The 21,256-nt window shown below is 45.5% G+C and overlaps 2 protein-coding genes and 1 pseudogene across 15 annotated transcripts in view; 2 read left to right on the top strand and 1 right to left on the bottom strand.

The window, feature by feature from the left end:
- The window catches only part of FNBP1 (formin binding protein 1), a 108,716-nt gene extending 103,530 nt beyond the window's left edge, over positions 1–5,186 (bottom strand). For 5 of the 14 annotated variants that reach the window (XM_036218086.1, XM_036218091.1, XM_016133820.2 and 2 more), the window contains exon 1: positions 4,929–5,184. In XM_036218086.1, coding sequence (XP_036073979.1) covers positions 4,929–4,952 — 24 coding nt within the window. In that variant the 5' untranslated portion in view covers positions 4,953–5,184. Of the gene's footprint in view, positions 1–4,928 lie in introns of all 14 variants that reach the window. The other 9 variants (XM_036218084.1, XM_036218085.1, XM_036218088.1 and 6 more) reach the window with 3 other exon arrangements.
- On the top strand, positions 701–819 carry LOC118601261 (annotated as a pseudogene).
- Positions 5,187–11,350: 6,164 nt separating the features above from the next.
- The window catches only part of GPR107 (G protein-coupled receptor 107), a 61,795-nt gene continuing 51,889 nt past the window's right edge, over positions 11,351–21,256 (top strand). Inside the window, exon 1 of the mRNA XM_016133830.2 lies at positions 11,351–11,706. Within this exon, the coding sequence (XP_015989316.1) occupies positions 11,566–11,706 (141 nt within the window). The 5' untranslated portion in view covers positions 11,351–11,565. The remainder of the gene's footprint in view (positions 11,707–21,256) is intronic.

Here is a 21,256-nt window from a genome sequence, read left to right as displayed (position 1 = left end):
AAATATCAGCCACAAAATTGCCAGACCTCCCTGGTTTTGTTGAATATTTACTAACCAGAAGAGACTGTGCCAAGCCTGTTTCAACAGGCGAGCGAGTGATGACAGAATTAAATGTGATTTAGCCTTCTCTTCCAAGGCGGGTCTGCTTTCGTCACCATATTTCCAGGAGGAAATGTCTCCTCTGCTGGTCTTGCTATGTTTATCCCAAACAGAAATCCCCGAAGGGTTAAGGATAATGGGCGGTAGACAGCTACGAGCTGCTGTTACCGCTGCCTTCCATTTAGTATTTTGCAGTAAGGGGTAATAAGATGTAATTCTCTGAAACTTGGAACTATTCATAGTCAATTACTTCAAGATTAAAAAAGCATCGGTATTGCCTAGTTTAAAATTTTAACACATCATCAAGTGTTCTTATGTGAACACACACATACACACATCCGGCGTAAGCAGCATGAGTAACAGAAGAAATCCATCTTCGAGCAATAAAGAAGCCTAGATTGTGTATTTGTGGGCCGGAGTCTGTGGGGAATCTCCGTTCCCACAGAGACACTTTGCTCAACTTCATTGTGAAAATAAAACTGCCCTGAAAACTAAAGTCTATTAAAGAAAAAGGTACTTAGAATTATTTTCAAAAAATGTTCACAACTGCCAAAGTGCAGAAAGGTGTCAAAACTATTACTTAAAAAAAAAAAAAAAAGCAGCCTACGGCCACGCCATCCTGAACGTGCCCGACCTCATCTGATGTCAGAAGCTAAGCGGGGTCGGGCCTGGTTAGTACTTGGATGGGAGACCACCTAGGAAGACCAGGTGCTGTCGGCATAAAATAATAATAATAATAAGATTAAAAAGCAAATGCTAAAACAAAAAGGAGAAAAAAGGATTCATTCGCTTATTCAGTAAATATTTATCAAACTCCTACTATGAGTCAGGCATCGTTCCCACAGCGTTGGGAGAGAAGTCTTTCACGTTGTCTTTTAAAAGTGCGTATCGCAATCAGTGGCCCGACAGTCAACACACTGATGAATGCACATCGTATGCCTGGCATTCTCCGAAAAGCACACGTTAAAAAAATTATGCACACGAAACTAATATAATATATTGAATGTCAATTCTAATCGAAGAAAAATTATGTACAGTCAACACAGATGGCTTCTTAGTATGTTAACCAGCATCTATTATTCAGGTCTCTCTGTTGACTTTCTTGCTTTCGGTATTTTTGGCTCCTCTGTTTCTTATTAGCAGTGAAGTAAAGAAATAAGGACGACAGAGAGGATACTAGGAGACAAAAGTAGATTCCGTCCCCGAGCAATTTGTTAACTGCAAAGAGTAGATTATGAGGAAAGCTAAAATTTTCAAAGGATTTATTCACACTTCCCATTAATGATCAAGCTAATAATAAAAAGTTGAACTGATGACTTCAATAACTCGTCACTTCTTTCTGATTAGTAGGTAAGAAAAAAACATTCAAATGTAAGAAACTCTTGCTTTGCCATTTCTCCCACGACCAGTCACAATTTCAACAAGTCAGTGCAACCTACTTATCCTTTTATCATCACCTTTCAAACAAAGTCTTGAGTGGATCCATTTGGTTCTTAATCTCTTTTGTAAATCTCTTTTGACTCTGATGTTGCAGGCTAGAGTTAAGACCTACTGAAACAACTAGATCTTTTTCAATGTACATAATGTGGCTTAGATTCAGATCGATGTCTTGCACATAGTAGTTGTTCAAGAAAAAACTTAAAAATTGATTAAAAGACAATGTTATGAAGAGTTGAAACAATTTTATTATAACCTAATCACTTTAAACCAGCCATTTACACTTTGTTGTGCCCTTCTGATACAAAATAGAAAGTCCCAGTTTAAATACAAACTACCCAGTAAAGTTATTACAAATGATGGGTTTTGAGTCCATTTTTATAGTTGCAAAACTTCCTGCCATTTCATGAGTTCTAAAAATTTCCTAGGATATGAACGTTTACTCCTATGCGGGCATTAAAAGAGAAAGAAAAGGAAGAGAGAAAAAGGTTTTATTCCCTCTTCAAAGCAGGATGTGGCTTAAGAGTAAGCCTTCAATGTAGAGTGCACATTAGAAACCCAGAGTTTTTAAAAGCCTATATAGGCTTTGACGAAAGTCCTAAAGTGTGTGTACACCTGATGGTATTTGTGAAGGTCTAGAAAAGATGCAACTGCCTGATACAAATAACTCACCGCCACTGAAGCCATAGCTCCATCTCCCTCTATCTAGAAGCATAAGTCTGCCAAGCTAGGCTTGGGCGCCCCATCATTATCTCATTACACATGTGCATGGCCCCAAAGCCACCATTCAAGGAAAACCCTCAATCACTGCCCTGTGCTGGGCAACCCCACACTGCCCCACACACCACACTTCACTGAGTCTCTCGCCACTGGAGAACTGGAGTTTATTTTTCAGAACTCTTCATTACTCAAAAAAAAAAAAAAAAAAAAAAAAAAAAAAAAACCTCAGAAAATAAATACATTAAAAAACTCAAATACTAATAAAACAAAGCAACTGAAAATAGACAGTTTGTTGCCCTCATACTTCTTGGTGTTGCACCTTAAAACTCAGATTTTTGCACTTAGTGCAAATAACGTGTTTATTCCTTTCCCTTCACTGAACTACAAGCACGCAGGGGCAAAGGCCAATACTCTAGCGGAATGCTTTAAAACAAAACAAAACAAAACAAAAACCACTTCACTGACCTATACGTGCACATATACAACTGCTAAGTGACTCATTTTTAGCAAAGCGAAACTTAACAAGTGACAAAAATTCAAGTAGTTAATACGGCTTCTTCCTTAAAATAATCTTTTCCAGTTACTTTTACTGTAGAAAAATTCAAGCATATATGGTAGAAAACAGTCATGAGGCCTCCTGTAACCCACCACCCAGCTGTGACAATGACCCAGTCACGACCACTTACTTGTTTCATTGACATCTCCGCCCACTACCACCTACCTCAAATTCCTTTGAAGCTAACCCAAGACTTCGTATCATTCATATCTATTCCAGTCCCAACAACTCCTTGTCTTTGCCTTCCCTCCCACCCCTCCACCCCCCAAAAGTGCCTAGAATAATGCGGGCAGTCGGGCCTGGTTTACCATCTCCCTTCTCACAGCTGCCTCCTCGCTTCGGGATCGCCCTCCATAACGGCCCCCGGTACCACTGTGAAATGCCGTCCAGGGCGCTCAGGCTCCTGAATCACAACCTGTTTCACTCAGAAATATACTGTAGTTTCTCCCATAATCCCTTTCTCTTTTTTGAACAAGTGGGGGAAAAAAATTGTGCCAAAATTTCTATTCTCTTGATAAAGATTACTTCTGTTGCCCTCCCCCCCCCCCACTCCCAGACAAGCCAAAAAGAACTAAAGGGAGTAGAGCAGGAAAATACAATGTTTAAAATGGTAGATTCCGCCTAATTAGGTGTGTGAATATTTAAAGCCATCTTCTATTTCATTTTTAAAATGAGTATTTGTAAACATCAGCCAACATCTTGGGTTCCTTTAGACAGAGGATGTTTATTAAATGAATTATCTTAATTTACGGGAGCTATTGCCTTCAGGATTTTGGTACTAACAACGGTGGCTGCTTCTGAGCCTAAGACATGGTTATGCAAAAACAAAGCCAAAAATAATAATAATAATAATAATTAAGGGAGGATGCGCTCGGCGTCAACAGTTGCTCTAACCTTGTTTTATTTTGACGTCGGATTTCTGGGCCTCAGCTAGGACAGCAACCACCACCCCACTTTCTCCTCCACGCCCTTTACGAATGGAATTCCAAAAGGAGGCACTTTTCGAGTTCATCACGGGAAATGTCTCATCTTGAGAACATTTCAGTGCAATAATTGAGATTTCATTCATTCCTCCGTTCGGACACTGCACTGCCCAACCCTTGTCCAGTGGTCTCCCCAGAAATGCAGAGGAAGTCGGGGGAACGAGCTCCATTCCACAAGCCACAGCCTCCCCGCCGGGGGATGATGGCCTGTGCACGGCCTCAGCGTCCCCCGCTCGCCCCGCCCGGTCCGGCGACAGTGGGCTTCCAGACACCAGGCTCCTGGTTCGCCCACCACACCCCCCAGTTAAGGATACGGGTGGAGCGCCCCTCCCCGCCAACCGTCCCCCATTTTCAACTGTTTCCTCGAAGCAGTAAGAGAGTTATTACCCGGCGAAAGCCTCTTCCCGAAGGTGGTAACACAAAATCTCCCCCTAACTCCGGCTAGCTTCCCCTCCGGGCCAAATGCCGCAGCCCCCGCTTCAAATGCAGGATGTGAGCCGCCTCTGAAGAACTGCGAGTGCGCCGCAAACCGCCACAGGTCGAAAGTCCTCGCCTCGAGAGGGAACACACCACTTCCCGCCCCTGCGCCCCCAAACCCAAGATCTGGGACCCAGGCCCGCCGAGGCCGCCGCGCCCCCTGGAGGAGCGCCGGGTCCGCCTGCACCTTCGCGCAGAGAGAGCGGCCGAGGAACTCGGGAAAGGGCGCCCTACGGAATAACGCAGCCCCCCAAACCCGAGGGCCTCCACGCCCCCATGGGAGCCGACCCGCGCGGCGCAGCGGTTACTCACCCCGAGGGATTAAGGGTCTTCCCAACCCATGCCGCTGGCCTTGGGGCGCTGGGGGGGGGGGCAAATCCGCACCCCCCCCCAGCTCAGGCCGCGGGCGGACCTGTACCCGCGCTCCCCGCTCAGGTCGCCGGGGGGACCCACACCAGCTCCCCTCGCTTCTGAAGAGACAATCCGGCTCGCACGTCCTGCTCAGGCCAAGGCCCACAAGGGGCACCCGGACCCCGCCTCGGCCAGGCCGCTGGGACCCCGACTGGCGCGCCCTCGCGTCCCCCGGGGCGGCCGGGCTCGCGCCCTCGGCCCCGGAGCGCCAGGCTCCTCCCCCGCAGCCCCAGCCCCTCACTCACCCAGAGCTCTGTGCCCCAGCTCATGGTGCAGGGGGCGGGAAGGGGCGCGCCGCGCGGCAGGCGCGGCTCTCCGGTCCCCCTCCCCGGCGATCCGCTCGCCCCTCGGGATCCTGGCGGCCAAGGAAAGCCCGGGCCCGCGCAGCCGCCGCCTCCCCCGGCTCGCCGCTCCTCGCCTCGGGTCTCCGCGACTGCTCCCGCTCCGGGTCGCTCCTCAGCAAGATGGCCCGAGGAAGCGGCAGCCGCCGCAGCCGCAGCGCCCGCCTGTCCGCCCGCCCTGCACCCGGAGAAGGCGGGGCGGGCCCGGGAGGGGCGGGGCGGGGCGGGGCCGGGGGGCGGGGCCGGCCTGACAGCTCGCGCACGCGCGCCCCGGCCCGCCCTCCCCGGCGGGCGCCCTCCGCCCCGCCCCCGGGGCGCGGGGGTCCCGACGCACGCGGAAGGCTGCGGAAGGCGGCGGGAGGGCTTCCCCCTCCGATTTCTTAAATTACTTATGAGCAGCCGCCCCGCCCGCTCTCAGGACAAGCACCCGCCGGGGAACGGGGCTGGCCCTGTCATGACCGTGCGTGCCCTGCGAGGCCTGAGTTGCTCCTCGGCGCCCAGCGCCTCTTCAGACTTGAGGACAGGACTTTTCCCCGGCAGCCATTCACGCCGGCCAGCGTGCGCTCCGGGGGCGCCTTCGCCCCGCGCGGGAGCCTGGATGGAGGCCCAGGAGTCCCGCAGTCTTGCGCGGTGGAGCGGGGCCTGGTACGGTGACGTCTGTGCGCTGTACAGATAGGGACGTTGAGGCCAAAAGCGACAAGCAGCTGCGAGTGGCTGGGGAGGGAATCCAGGGGACGCACACCCAGTGATTTCCAACTTGTTCAGCCAAGATACGCTCAGACGGGAAATCACGTTGCCGTTTAGCGGGTATAAACAAAGGAACCGGGTCCACAGACAACGTGTTTGGTTCCAAACCCAGCCTCCCGCGCGTACTAGCTGGGTGGCCTGGGACAATGGCCCCATCTCTCTGGAATCTCAGAGCCCCGGCCTGCCAGACCAAGGTCATAACGTACCCATCTCATCGTGTGCTGGCGAGGATCGAGGATCGAGATAAGCAACTGTTACGTGGTCTATGGTTGGTAAACTGAGAGTCAATTTTTAAGTAGATACTCTCTGTGTATTTCAAAGGCCTACGCAAATATTCCCGACAAGCCGCAAAGAATTGGAGTTCCAACTTTCCTCTGAATCAGTAGACCTTTTCTCCTCCAGTGCTACTGACTTTCCTAAGTAACCGTGGACTACTAAAATGGGCCCCATTTTAAAAGTACCTCACAATGATGCATTTCTCCAATACCTGCTACCCCCGCCCCAGCAACCCCAAGCGGTTTTTCATTTTCCATCACGAAAGGGTGGAGCTGAAAACCCTTGCACACAAACCTCCAGGTCCACTTCCTTTGTTGGACAGTTACGATAAATTTACCCTGTCAAAACTGTTTTGGTCTGTCTTTTTTCACTTTCCCCCCAACCCCCTCTTTTTTCGTGTGGATGTTTAAATATTTTGCTCTGGGTTTCCAGGGCTGGGAACTCTTACTCCAGAGACTCTGAGAGCTATAACAATCAAAACGGCCAGCCACCTACCTCTCAAGGCAGATTAACAGACAGGGTGAGTTGGAGGGTTACAAAGTCAAACAGTGCTGCACAGTTTAATTTGCTATCTGGAAATGGTAAATGAAAAGCCAGTTCTCTAACAAGACCCTGCCTCAGCAATCACCTCGATTTCCTTTCCTGCCAAGGCTCAAATATATATACATATATATATTTTCCAAATACAGTGATCTAATCTCTACCGAGTTAGTTCTTGGAGGCTTCTCAGAAACAGTGACCATTTGTGAAAATATGCTAATCAGGAGGAAAACCACCTGCTGACCTAAAGAAGAGGAGAAAAAGAGGAAGGGACAGAAGAAAGAGACCACACTAATATGAAACCTTTTAAGATGAGCAAGCAGGAAATAGCTATAGGAACCCATTAAAAGCCACAGCAGCAGAACTAGCTGAAACCGGGTTAATTATACCACAGCACTGACAGCTTTAACTTCATTAAAGGTAACTGAAAAAGGTTTGAAAGTGTCAGAATCTTTAAAACATAAAGATTGCTCTGGAAGCAATGGAAACACAGGGTTTGGAATAAAGAGAAAAACCAGCAGATAAAGAGATAAAATTAAAACAGCAGAGTATTTTTTTTTTTTCAGGTAGAAATCCATTCTGTTTCTCTAGTAGTAAAAGGGAGTGACAAGGGATTCTCACTATTATCAAATTACTGTGACCTGACCTACTTAGGAGTCAATGTTCGCAAGAGATATTCTAAACACTGTCAACATAAATGCTGCAATTACCTAGGATTCAGTCTGGGTTACGTATACCTGTTCACTTCAGGAGCATTCAGAGAACACCTATTTGCAAAGTTATGTTTTTGGTGGGTGACCATATAAAGTTCCACTGAATAGTCTCATCGCATGGACATTAGCACTGAAATAAGCTGTCTAGACAAATAGAGACCCTTTGTAGGTTGCTGTGTGGTTAGAGGCAAACAATTCTATCGGGGCTTTTTGGCAATTCTAATAGTGCTTTCAATTAATACACATCTAATACAGGGGCTGAGATGTATAATTGGCTCCATCTTTATCTTATCTATTTTAAAAGAGGTAGTTTTTATAATTGTTAAATTGGGATCCTAGTGTTCCACTACTTATCAGGGTGTGGCCTTCAGCAAGTTACCTAAATTCTCTGAGCCTCGGTTTCCTCATTTGTAAAACAGGGACCTCACAGATTGTCATGAGGCTGAAATGAGAAAGCTGGCGGAGGGCACAGGCTTTGGTGTTGGCCAGATTTGGATGACTCTGCACAGAAAACTGTAGAGCTTAGGTTGACTTATTTTTCTTCTCTAATCCTGTTTTTTCATCTATAAAATGGAAACAATGCCACTTATTTCAGAGGTTACTGCAGAGAGGAAAACAAAGGAAACATGTAAAATGCTTAGCACATAGGTCACAGGTATTGGTTCCCTTTCCCTGTTTTCTGGAGCGTTTTTACTTATCGCATCAAGAAAAGCGATCCTTTTAAGCACTTCTGATGCAGCAACACAGCTTGCCTGAACTACAATGGATAGGCTGTCTATGGGTGAAGTACCATTCCTAATGAAATTGTTGGGATTTCCCCCCTCCCCTTTAAAACAGTTCCCATCAGTTTCAGCTTAAAATTTCCCATTCATTCAGCATCCAAACTACTTACTAAGTACCCAAGAAAGCAGTCAAGTGGGAAAAGTTGGAGTGGGATAAAAGTAGGAACTCCGTGGTGAACAGAATCTTAAAACTGAAACCAATTTTTGCACCTGATAATGGAATTCCCCTGAAGGTCTATGAAGATGTGCATAAAATCAGGAAAAACCAGTTGTCCTGTGGCTGAGTGTGCCACCAATAATAGGAGAAGTGAATGTGAAGTTTTTTTCCAACCCACATGATTCAAGATGCGTCAAGGCCTAGCTTTTCCATGAAGATCACTCTGCAAGAAGACGCCGTGGGCTTCCCCCATGTCCCGAGAAATGAGGGTTCTAGTCAAAGAATGAAAGTGACATTTAACATCTGAATGTGCTGCCAGGCTCCAGTCTGATCTCTAGTTTCTTATATTGTCTTTATAGAGGTTTTTGGTCCGAAATATCAACTCTTTTGATAAGAAAAACACAGGGCAATTATACCTTATTACAACTGGAAAACATGAAACTATTAATTACTTACAAGACTTCTGGAAATTTCTAACTAATGCCAAATATTATTAATCACACTAGGTCCAAACTACACATTCTGCTGCTAGTAGCAACATTTAGTGGATCCTGCAAAGTTCGAGGAAATAGAAAAAATAAATAAATGCACTTGACTAAGAGAATATGGCTAAAAACCAGGTTTAGGAGATCAGCTTCCAGACCCTCCTTTTCAGTCAGTACCTTACATTTAATGTGCCTTCGAACATGTTGCCAGGGAAACAGGCATAACTTGTTCTGTTACTCAGCATGTTTGTTTTCAGCTACAGTATCGTGAGTATGCAAATAACCTCTTGAAACTCTAAAAGCACGTGCCTGAGTGTAATTGCCAATAGCAGATTTCACAGAATTTGAGAAGTAACTGTCTAAAATATACTTCACTTTAACTCTCTGTAATTAGTGTACCCTTTCTTATTTTTCTAAATTCCAAACTAAAGACTGCATGCACAATGTAGTTCCCAAATACCTGAAGGAAGATATTCCTTCTAAACCTCTGGACAGATGGCCATTGGTATATGACCCTGTGAAGGTCACATAATGCCCAAGTGAAAAGAAGCAAAGAATAAGAACTCAGCTTTAAGCCCTTATAAAATTGTTTTCCAGAAACTACAAGACAAGTGTTCTATTTTATAAACCATTTAAATGTTTGATCACTATTAAGTTATTTAAATTAAATTAAGAAGCTTCCTGAGCATTCTCAGTTTTCAGAAAACTATGTAACATTCAAATGTAAACCGAGATTCTCAAGTACAGTACATCACTTTAAAAAGTAAACTGTATTTAAAAGTGAAACTACACTTAAATATCACTCTTCCCTTTAACAACCAGTTTCATACCGAAATCAAAAGCAGTTAACTGCCTTTGATACTACCTCTTGATAGCTAAAAGTATCATTTATTTTATATTCCTACTATGTTCTTTCAAGTGGCTGATTTTTTAAATGCTTTCTGGAAATTTTGCTAGCATTTCTTTTGATAACACATGAGTTACTCAGACTCTGGACTTTTAATTTTTTGAAAAATTAAAATGATAATTAGGAAGCTATGTATGCTATATAGTGCAAGGAGCACAGATTCAAGTCTGAAGCAGATGAGGTTCCAGTCCTGGTTCTGAAGACGCTTGGAGCAAATTCCCCCACTAGCTGTGTGAACTTGAGTAAGTCACTTAAGTTCCTTGGATTTATTTTCACATCTGTTATCTAAGGACCCTTCCCGTCTAATATGCAAATAAGTTTTTCACAGCAATGCAGGATAGAGATTAAGTGCTGGGCTTTGTGGGTGGGTCCTGAATGAGAGTTCCATCTGGGCCATTGAATAAATTAATCTAACCAAGTCTCATCTTTAAAAAGGATTCAAAATAAATGCCTTATAAGATTTTTGTGATGTTACATGAGATAATGTATATTAGAAAGTACTTAGCAGGATTCTTGACAAATTTAATCACTCATATAAACTTAACTGTTATCCTGCTGCGTGGACCCATAAAATAAAATCAGAGGTTGGAGAAAGATGGGATAATCTTCACCACCTATTAAGCGCTGCCTTTCTATCTTCCTGGTGCCACCTTAGTGCCCTACTTTTGTCCTTGCAGAGGGTGTGACAGAACTTGTACATTACTGGTTTTTTATTCAAGGGAGAGATTCATAGTTTCATGATGTTTACTAAGATTGTAAACAGCTAAAAGATCTAGGACCTTCCCTTTCCTCCACCCTTTTAGCTTCAGTTCCTAGTTGCAGCTAAAAACTTCAAGAATCTGATTCTGTCATAAAACACACTACTATCCTGATAGTCACTCAGTATTGGGGTTCCTGGTGTTTTTTCTCTTTTGCTTAAAAGATTTCACACAAAGAGCATGCATTAATTGTGTGGCAAACTAAAAAAGAATCTAAAAGCTAAATAAATCTGGCTAGTCTACTCCTTGATAAAAAATGGTGAGAAAAGGGAACCAACTGCTGAATTCTTCCATTAAAAAAACCTCCCCATAAATCTCACAGATTAGAAGCAAAGAAAGTTACCACACAGAATTAGGAGAAAAACGTTGAGACTCTGACTCTAGAGGTCGGATGAAACAGCATGAGTCAATATAGCAATATAGAGGTTAAAAGCTGCCACGTGATTCCCAGCTCAACCTGGAACAAATGACTCAATTTCTCAGAACCTCGGATTGCTTACCTGTAAAGTGGGGATAATACCTACCCATACCTCATTAGATTGTTTCAAGGATTAAATGCAATAGTGCACATAAAAAGCCTAACCAAGTGCCTGATAAGGGATCAATCGTTATCACTGCAAGCATTTCAGTGTGAAGTGCCTCCAAAAAAAAAAAAAAAAAAAAAAAGAAAGAAAGAAAAAGAAAATGAAGGGACCTATGACAAGCCAGGAACCCGATGTTTTCCATCTAGTCAACGTTGCTTGTGGAATCGGCCAGGCACTGTGCTGTACGAGTACAACACGTCCCCAGCCGCGGAGGGCCAGGGTCTGCCCGCGATCGCGGCCCCGCAGGCCCAGGGTCGCTTTCAAAGCTCGGCGGGGAGTAGGTGTGGCCCGTCCTGGTCCGGCCCAGCCACTGTTCCCATGACAACAGACACAGAGTTCCCGCCCCCCACTGGGGATTACATCTCTCCTGGCTAAACCGAAAGTCCGAACAGGGGAAGCCAACCGAAGAGCTCCTCGGGGGCCCCCTTCGGCCCCTCGGCGACATTTTTCCCGCCGCGAACTCCAGGGAAAGCGCCACAGGTACCGTTCCGCCATCCGCCGAGCCCACGCTTTCCAAGCTCTTCCGGCAGCCGCTGCCCTTTAAACCCGGAAGTGGGCAGCAGAGGAAGCAGCTGGTGATGCTGGAACAAACATGGCCGCCCCGGCGCCTGTCGCCCCTGCGGGCTCCCACTGTCCTCGGCTGGTCGCGGGCCTCCGGCTGCTTCCGCTGCTGGGGCTGCTGCAGCTGCTGGCCGAGCCCGGCCTGGGCCGCGTCCACCACCTGGCGCTCAAGGTAAGGCCGGCTCGGGCCGGACCGGGCCGGGGGGCCGGAGGACGAGGCCGCCCCCCGGGGCTGCGGGCCACTTTGGACTAGGGGAGAGAGTAACCTCTGAGTGATTGTCCCCAGCCCTTGTTCTGGGACGCGGCCTCTCCGTGAGAGGGTTCTGTCGGGACCCGTGGGAATGGCGGGGGTCCTTGCGCCATCTGGAAGGGGCAGGAATGTTCTCGCTGACACAGGAGAAGGGGCTGAACTGCAGCGAAACCACAGTGACTCGGGGGCCGCGCCTGCAATCCCGGCCGGCTTCCCCCGGTCCCACGCTTATAATAACCTGCTCTTCCTCCTCCCTTCTCACCTCCAACTTCTGTCCCCGACCTCGCTTATCCGCCGTCTCCGTTCTTCCATCCCCTTGTGCCTGGGCAGTTTGAAGATACACGGAACGTCTGCCTCAGTTTCGGCTCTCTAGGCTGACCGAAGTGGGAACCTCCAGGAGGAATTTCAAATCTCGCTTGAAATACATGACCAGAATTTAAAACCAGCGTTAAAAATATGTTTCTAGTAAGATGGCCTGTGTTTTTATCCCTCGCTCCTGTCATTGTTTGTCTAGGGAAGAGATTTATGATAGCCCTGGAATAAGCCCTTGGATCTTGCTTTATAACTCACGACTAAAAGTCACCCAAAGCTAAAACGTGCCTCCAGGAGATTCAGCAGGTTAATATATCTGGAGAATAGAAAAATGAATCGTTACGACCCAAAGCCTTGTACATTATTTTCATAGTGCACAGTTTTCTAAGAAGTGGGATTTTAGAAAGTTTGTCTTATTAAAACATATTACTCTAACAAAACATGAAACATTATATTTTGTGAACATAGAGTTTAAAGAATACGGAATCTGCATTAAAATACACGGCCAGACCCACGCACCATGCTTCTGGGTGTCAGTTGTTTGTAAATAAAAATTATCTCAATTGAAATGGTTCTCGACCTCAGGGAGCTAGGTGACTCCCTTCGAGAATCTGCTGAAAGCTACAGAATCTCTCCCCTGAAAAGTGCAGGTGAAATGTAGACAAAACTTTCTCCGAATTTTTAGGGCTTTATAATTCTGCCGAAGCTTATCTGTAAGCCTCAGTCCCCAGGCTTATGACTCCAAGTTCAAAACTCGTGATCTTTAAAATTCTTTAATTGTATACTTTAGAATCCTGAGTCTTAGATTAAGTAATACAACTAATTTCATATAATTTATAAATTGGAGACAAAGCTAATAGTAGGACACACCGGACTGTGTCTCTTTTCCCCCAGTTTAGTGCTCTTTGTAAATGTCTGGAATTAAAATGTCAAGTTGCATCATTATGTAAATACCAACAATATTGGTATAGATTCAAAAGTATACTAACCTCAGTGGTGGAAGCAAATGAACAGTATAAATCAGTTGATCAGTTTCTATTGTGCTAAGTTACTTAATGTTGTTCATTTTTGTAACATGTTTTTTAAGTACTATTCCGTAAGTGCCATTCCATAATCAATATTGTAATTGTTTCTTTTCTCAAAGTAAATCCTAACTTCTTGCTCAAGGAAGTGGAAATCACCTGAATGCAGCCTCTCTGAGCAGTAACATTAGATTGTTTTGTTTGAGACTGAGAGAAGTAGCAGACTTGATCAGGTTATAGAGCCAGACTGGTAAGAATAACATGTAAAGGTCACTGAGTACCAGAAATATACCTTGATCTTTTTAAAAAACTTTTTATCATGAAGAATTTCAAATATATACCAAAGTAGGCAGAATCGTATAATGAAGCCCACTGTAGCTGTTACCCAACTTCTATAACCATTAATCGGGGGGTAATTCTGCCCATCTCCACACGTATAACTTCTCTCTTTGAATTCTTTATTTTTTTTTTTTTAATGAGAAATAAGTGATTTTGTTTTTCCCTTTTCTTATCCCTTGCTACATTTTTCATCATTCTTCTGGTTTTCTCAATCTTTTCAAATTTCTTCTCTTTTGATCTTTCTCTTGGTTCCTTACCTTTTTAAAATAACTTCATTGAGGTATAGTTTACACACCATAAAATTCACCCATTTTAAGTATACCATTTTTTGATTGTTAGTAAATTTACTGAGTTGTGCAACTGCCACCACAATCCAGCCGTGGAATATTTCTGTCACTCCTATAAAATCTCTTGTGTTGGTTTATGGTTAATTCCTATCTCCACCCCCAGCCTCTAACTTCTAATCTACTTTCTGTTTTTATAGATTTGCCTTTTCTGGATGTTTTCTATTAGTGGAATCACACAATATGTGATCTTTTGTCCTGGCTTCTTTTACTTATGTCTTTGAGGTTCATTCATGTTATTAGTAATTCATTCCTTTTAGTAGCAGAATACTTTTGCATCGTATGGATGTACCACATTTGGCTTAGCCGTTCGCTGGTTGATAGACATTTGGCTTTCCATTTTTGACCATCGTGGATAATGCTGCTACAAACATTCATGTGCAAGTTTTTGCAGAGACAAATGTTTTCATGTTGGGAAGTGATACCTGGGAATGGAGTAAGATTGCTGTGTCTTGTGGTGGGTTTCTATTTAACTTTTTTTGTTGTTGACATACAATATTAGATTAGTTTCAAGTGTACAACATAGTGATTTGACATTTACCTTACAACACGGTCACGACAGTAAGTCTAGTTACCAGGTCACCTCACAAAGTTAAAACGGTATTATTGACTATATTCCCCATGCGTGCATTATATACCTACTCTATATTTACTTTATGACCGGAAGTTTGTACTTTTTAATCCCCTTCACCCATCTTGTCCCCCCTCCCCACCCAACCACTGACCTGTTCTTTGTGTCTGTGATTCTGGGTTTTCTTTCATTTGTTTGTTTTTTACATATATAACTTTTTAAGAAACCGTACAATTTAAGTGACTGTACCATTTTACATTCCCACCAGCAATTTATAAAGATTTCCCTTTCTACACATTGTGCCAACGTGCCCAGGGACTGTGGGAGCACAGAGCCCTGAACCTTTTATAAGAGGATAAGACAAGGGCGATTTTTTAATGAGAGAGAACATCTGACTTGAACCTTAAAAGAGTTTACATGTTAGGAAAAGGAATTAGCCAAGAGAAGCATATGGAAAGAGTAGGACAGTCCAGGTAGAGGGGACAGCTTCATGAACATGGTGGCGAGGAAGGTCCTGGTGCCTGGTGTTGATGTGTGAAGAGTGAAGCATGGAGCACAGTTTGAGTTCCTGTCTTCAGCGGTGAGGAGCCCTGACGCTTCGGAGTCTGGGAGTGAGAGTAAGACTTTCATTTTAGATGGGTTTCTCTGGGAGCCCGATCAGGGGGCGAGACTGGCTGGTTATAGACATATTCTAGATGTGAGATTAGGGCCTAAAGTAGGACCATGGGCGGAGGAGGGAGAAGAGAGTACAGACCCCTCAGCTATGTAGACGGTAAATGATGGACAGGTGTGGGAGCGAGGGAGGAGGTGACATCTAGTTCCTGGCAGAGGTTATGAAGGTGGATGTTGGTGCCATCACCTAATAGACCATAGGAGGATGGGTAAAGGAGGAAGATATTACCTTTAATGTGACTTAATAGTTGGGAAGGGAACAAGAGCAAGATGCCTTTACCCTCAGTAAGCATGTTCCCACCCTGCCACTCACATTCACAGTGGAAGGATTAGGTTGGAGGATCCGATGAAGGGGCATGTTTTGCAGGACGCGAGGGGCGGTTCCTGTATAATGATCCTTCGCAGAGCTGGGCGACTCCTTTCAGACTGAAGCAGCGGAGAGGCACTGTGGTCGGGCTGGAGCACGTGCTCCTCTTAGGTAATTGGTGTGTCTCAGGGCAGCAGGCTTCCGTTTTGCGTGGGCCTGACTAATGCGAACGTGCAGATTGAGCCGGGTCTTCTTTATTTTTCTACCTTTTCCTACCTACTTTTCATGCGCCAGAGCGAGTTAGTCCATGGCACTTCGAAGGTCATTCTGACAGCAGGACCTGGCCGTTTGAACCAGAAAGACTCCTACCCTCAGTATGCACTTTAAATGCTCTTTTATACAGACAGTTCAGGGTTTCATGTCTTTTAAGTACAGATGTCTAGTAAGTTTCTGTTCTTTGGCACATGTACCTATAAGCACATAATAGGCCTTTTTTTAGTGCTCATTTGCGTTCTTCTGAGAATACTTGTACAAAATAATCAAATATTTGATTACTGGGGTTTCTTAAAAAAACAGTCCTGGAAAATTCTGATGATTGTTTTATCTTTTTTCCCACTTTTATTGCTCCTTCTCTTCCACTGATACTGTTATAGATTTTGTTGATTTTCTCTTCCCAGTGCACAATAATAAATGTGGTTTATTTTATTTTTAACTAACAGAAAAAACATTGGGATCAAGAAATATTGTCTTGACTATGCAATATGTTTTCTTTTTCCTTCTTTAGTTGAAGATTGATAACATAAATAGGGGCCGGGTCCTAAGCACTAGAACACATCCGTGTAAATGATTAAGATGATGGTGAAATGTGCTGAGTTGACTGGTGTCCCTCCAAAATTAACGTCTACCTGCAACCTCAGTGCGGCCTTACTTGGAAGTAGGGTCTTTGCAGATGTAAGGAGTTAAGATTGGGTCCTAGTGGATTAGGGTGGGCCCTCATTCCTGTATGAGCAGTGTCTTTAAAGGAAGAGGAGACATGCCCAGGGAAGGGGACGCAGAGCAGAGATTGGCGATGCAGTCGGAAACCAGGAATGTGGGGGATTGCTGGCAGCCACCAGACACTCAGAAGAAGCGAGGAAGCATTTTTTCCCTAGAGTCTTCAGAGGGAGGACGGCCATGCGGACACCTTGACTTTGGACTTCTAGCCCCCAGAACTGTGAGAGCATAAACTTCTGTCTTTCTGAGCCGCCTAGTCTGTGGGCGTTTGTTGCCGCAGCCCCAGGCAACTCACACAGCATGTGACTTCAGATAGCAACGCGCTGCGCCGTTTGCTCTAGAGTAACAGCTTTTAGAGAACATCTTTAGCCATGCGGCGGTGTTGGTAAGGAGATAAACCCCACTTTGCAGAAATGCTCTCAAATCGCTGTCTGTTGGTCCGGATCCATCCCATCACGCTGGCCTCGAGTGGTGGTTCTTCCCTAAACCAGTGGCTGCAGCCCCGCTGCCAGACGGCTCGGTGAATTTCACCACCCCTTGGCCCCCGTCTCAAAAGTATCCGAAGGGCTTGAGAAATTCAAAGAGGATCTTCCTCACCCCTGCTGCGCCTCATTGCAAGCCCGCTGACTGTTAGAGGTCCACCCTGGGAAACCCCACACCCTTCCTTGGCACGCCTCCAAAACTGTGATCAACGTGCGGAACTGTTTGCCGCGCCAGGTGGACTTCTAGGTTAGCCACGTCCGTCCGGAACGTGGGCCAAGGCGACGTAGAGAAGGATGCGGTGAGCCGTAGGAGGTCACGCCCAGCACCTTGGCCTTGCGATCGTGGAAGAGCTTGGCCAGGGCAGCCAGCATCCCGCCCAGGGCAGCTGGGAGCGAAGGTGGGGACAGCGCTGGGGAGGCGGCGCGGAGGTAGATGGCGCTGACGCACGTGACGCGGCGTGCGGAACCCGTCGCGCCTCAGGGCCGCCGCCAGAGCCCCGGTGTGTGAGCCGCCGTGCGCACAGGAGGGTGAGACCGGCAGCCCTGTGGCGGCTGTGCGGGGCTCACCGGGGAGAACGAGGCGTCCTACGAAATCGAAATTTTACGTGATGGTGACACCGACTTGCTATTAAAGCGTTTGCTGTGAGCCAGAGACTATACTAAACGTGATTTTTTCGTTCAGTGGCTTCTCATAGCCACCGTTTGATATAAATGTAGTTATCCTGGTTTATAAATTAGGAAAACAGAAGTCAGGGTGCAGGAGCAGAGGGGGCAGAGTTCGAACCCGCCCCGGAACCCCCCCCCCCTCCCCGGGCTGGGCCAGCGGCCCTCAGTGACAGCCAGGCCCCCAGGTGTCTGGGTTTTGCATTTCCTTTCAAGCTTTTTTAGTTTTTCCTCTCATATGCTTAGCCGTTGTATTTTTTGTTTTAGGAGTGAATTTGACCTCATTGCTTTCATGGATTGCTATCTGTACACCATGAGCCAAGAAGTTGAACAGCGAGCTTCCTTGGGTCCCGTCTCCCCCCACGAATAGCAGGCAGTCAGTTAACGCCGGCGGTGGTCTCGTTCTTCTCTACCCGTAGAGACACTGGTCGTGGGAGCCTCAGGGCACCTTTGCTCACTTTCTGGATCCGACGTCCATTTCAGTCAGAGGGCACAAGCTCAGATGCTGTCAGAAGCCCCGGCCGGACTGAGCGAGCCGGCTCGGCGAGGCCGCGCAGCCAGCTGAGGGGCACGTGCTCCTTCTGCAGGTGGCCGTGGCCGCTTCTCTGTGCCCGCGCACGGGCGCTGCATTGGAGTGTGGCCTAGACGTGCCGGATCGTGCGGGGTTTTTTTTTTTTTTTAAGAACTAGAAATTCAGGCTTTTATATGAAGTTAGCTGGCAATGAATTCAAATTTAAAAACAGAAAGAAAACACTGTTGACCAAATATAACACATTCATGGGCCAATATAGTCTGTGGACTGCCATTTGGGTGAGCTTTAGAATAAAGAAGTGGCCAGTTAAGTGACCTTCAGCTCGCTCAGTCAAGTGCCACCGTATTTATTTTCTAAAATTGGGTTTATGAGAAAAACTAAATGGAATATTATTACTCCACTTGCTTTGTATTTTAAAGTAATTTAAAGACATTATCGAGGAAGTAAAAGCAAAAGCATTTCTTACAAGAACAGAACTGTCAGGATAAAAACAACTCTTTAGGGTTTCTGGGAATTTTCGTTTTCATCTCCAGATCAGACCTTCCCCTGAGCAGTGGACAAGCACATGCAGCCGCCGCACCCCGTTTCCGGTTAAGTGTGTCGCGAGCACCTCCGTGTGTCGGCGCCAACTCACCCTTCTCCCTTCACCTCCCTCCCGCACACTCCTTCCAGATCTTCTTTCCTGGAAACTGGGACCAGCTGCTCATTTTCTCAAGCCAGACATCTGCTCTTCTCGACTGCTCATCACCAAGTTCCATAGCCGTGTGTTCAGAACGGCCCCTCTCGGCCCCGGACCCCGCCGCGGTCCGTCGAGCGCTCTCCGGCACCATCACTGTTAACTCCTTGGGCTAGGCCACCCTCGTGGCTTTGGGACCAGCGCCCTCTCCTCACATTCGTGTCCCGGTGTTCCTCTCCTTCATACCTTGTTCCATAGTTGGAGCAGTCTGCCCGAGAGCCAAATCCAGTCATGTCACTCCCCGTGAAGCTCAGCGGTGGCTCCCCCTCCCCCTGAGCAGGGAGCCGACAAGCCGCGTGACGCTGCCAGCCTCCTCCTCTCTAGTCTCATTGCCTTGCCTTCCGTTAGTTTCTTAGTTCATACGTGTGTGCCGCGTGGTGAATTTTTTTTCGTATCCAGGTAACAAGCACTCAGTTCAAGGACATTACTGGTGCCCCCCAGTACTCCCTTCTAGTCACCAAAAGTCCTGAAATAGCCAACACAAATCTCAGTGAGGAGAGAGGGGTCGCCTTACTCGGTTTCCTATCCTAAAGCCACATGATACTGTAGTGGGAGTCAAGCAGATCCATAGGTCAGAGTAGGAAGCACACACAGAGACTTTTGTCTTAATGAGAACTTGATGTGCAGTAGAGGTGGCGTCATAGAGCAGTGGGAGTTAGGACAGATTGCTCCGAAGTAGCCTTAGGACCCCTCCTTTCTGTATGGGCGGTGGGGAAGGGATGCGTGTCTACCTCACACTGTACAAAAAAATATATCTCGGATGGACTAAAGACCAAAATATGGAAACCAAACTTTAAAACTTTAAGAGAAACATCGGCGGATATTTTATGACCTTGTAATAGAGATGTTTTTAAAAATACATCTAAAGCCTACTGTTAGGAATAAAGATTGATAAATTTTCTCCTTTAAAATTAAAACTTAAAAACTAAATAAAATTAACAAGGCTTATATGACAAAAGATACATAGTTTAAAAAAAAAAGAGCTGGAGAAGATACTTGCAGCGTAAAGATCAAAGATCAGTAGCCAGAATATATAAAGAACTTTTTTTTTTTTAAAAAAAAACGATCCAAAAGGAAAATGGACATAGGATATAAAAAGGTATTTTCAAGTGGCTGATAAACAGATGAGGTTTTCAGACGTGTGAAGTATCAGGAAATGCAAATTGGTCAATGTCAGCATCAGTTTTTGCCCAAACTGGGAAAAAGTAAGCGTCCGACAACAAGGTTTAGCAAGGATGTAGGGAAACACTTTGGAGATCCATTGGACAATTTCTAGTAAAATGGAAAATGTGCACGGCCTTATATATTCCCTGGGCCACTGCACAGGAAGGTCTGGATAGGGATGTTCATGACAGCATTGTGGTGACGACAAGACGCTGGACGTCACTTGAATGCATACGGACGGGGGAAATGGACACATTTTGATTCTGATGTCCTGTGTTAGAGTGAAAGCAGATGAAATGAGGAACATGTTAAATGTGTCAATATGGATAGATCCTCAAAGAACATGCAGATACGATGTGACACAGTTTAGCCAAGTTTAAAGGCAGAATGATACTTTGTTCACAGACTGGCTATAACTAGTAACAGTATTTTTAAAAGAACAACTAGAAAAGCACCTAACCAATTCAGAGCGCCGGGAGGGGTGATGGTGGGCTCTGGGATTGGGCTGGGGTCCCAAGGCATTCCACTTTGTCACTAGTGCTTTCTGCTTCCCCCCTTCCTTTCCTCCCTTCCTGCGCATCTGAAGCAGCTGCCTAGTAGACATTGGATAATTCCGGCCAGCAAGGAAACGGACATGAGTTGTTACTCCTTTTACTTTTCCATATGGGGTGGGGAGGGCAGGGCTCCCTACCTGACACATTGTGAGGGCTCAGTAAGTGTGTGTTGAATGAGGGAATGGTTGCGTTTCTGTTTTCCAGTTTTTTAAACATGAGTGCTTATTACTGGAAAACGCAATGTTGCCACGTTTATGAAAATAGAAGTTCCCTGGACCTGGGCAGTGGGCTTGTGAATGCCCAGGGCATGACCCATGCCACCAAACAGCGAGATTATCAATTATGGCTCTGCTTAGACTTCTCTAGCTAATATGATACTTTGTTTACTAAGTACCACTTCAAAACTGCAATGACTGAAAATGTTTTAAATTTTCTTAGGTGTAAAAGGAAAAAAATCAAACGATTGTTATTAGTTATCCCAGATGGTAAGGTTATATCTGCTTTTCTAATTATATGTTCCCTGAGCATGCACAAGTTTTATAATTCACAATAAACAAAAGATATTAAAATAGAGATTAGCGGAAAGTCCAAATTCGGAATGGTTTTTACAAGATAGTGAAACAGGCCTGGCTTTTTATTTTACTTTGCTTCTTTTTCGTCTAATTAGTTGTCGTCTATAATTTTTAAAAGTTAAATTTGATTTTAAAAAACTATCCTACGTTTCACTCTTAGGAGTCAAATAAAAACAATTTTCTTGTACATAATACTTCATATTCAGAGA

The sequence above is a fragment of the Rousettus aegyptiacus genome, unplaced genomic scaffold, assembly GCF_014176215.1.
Source record: "Rousettus aegyptiacus isolate mRouAeg1 unplaced genomic scaffold, mRouAeg1.p scaffold_m13_p_3, whole genome shotgun sequence".
Classification (NCBI taxonomy): domain Eukaryota; kingdom Metazoa; phylum Chordata; class Mammalia; order Chiroptera; family Pteropodidae; genus Rousettus; species Rousettus aegyptiacus.
Note: the sequence above shows the minus strand (reverse complement) of the source record. Positions and strands in the feature narration are given on the sequence as shown.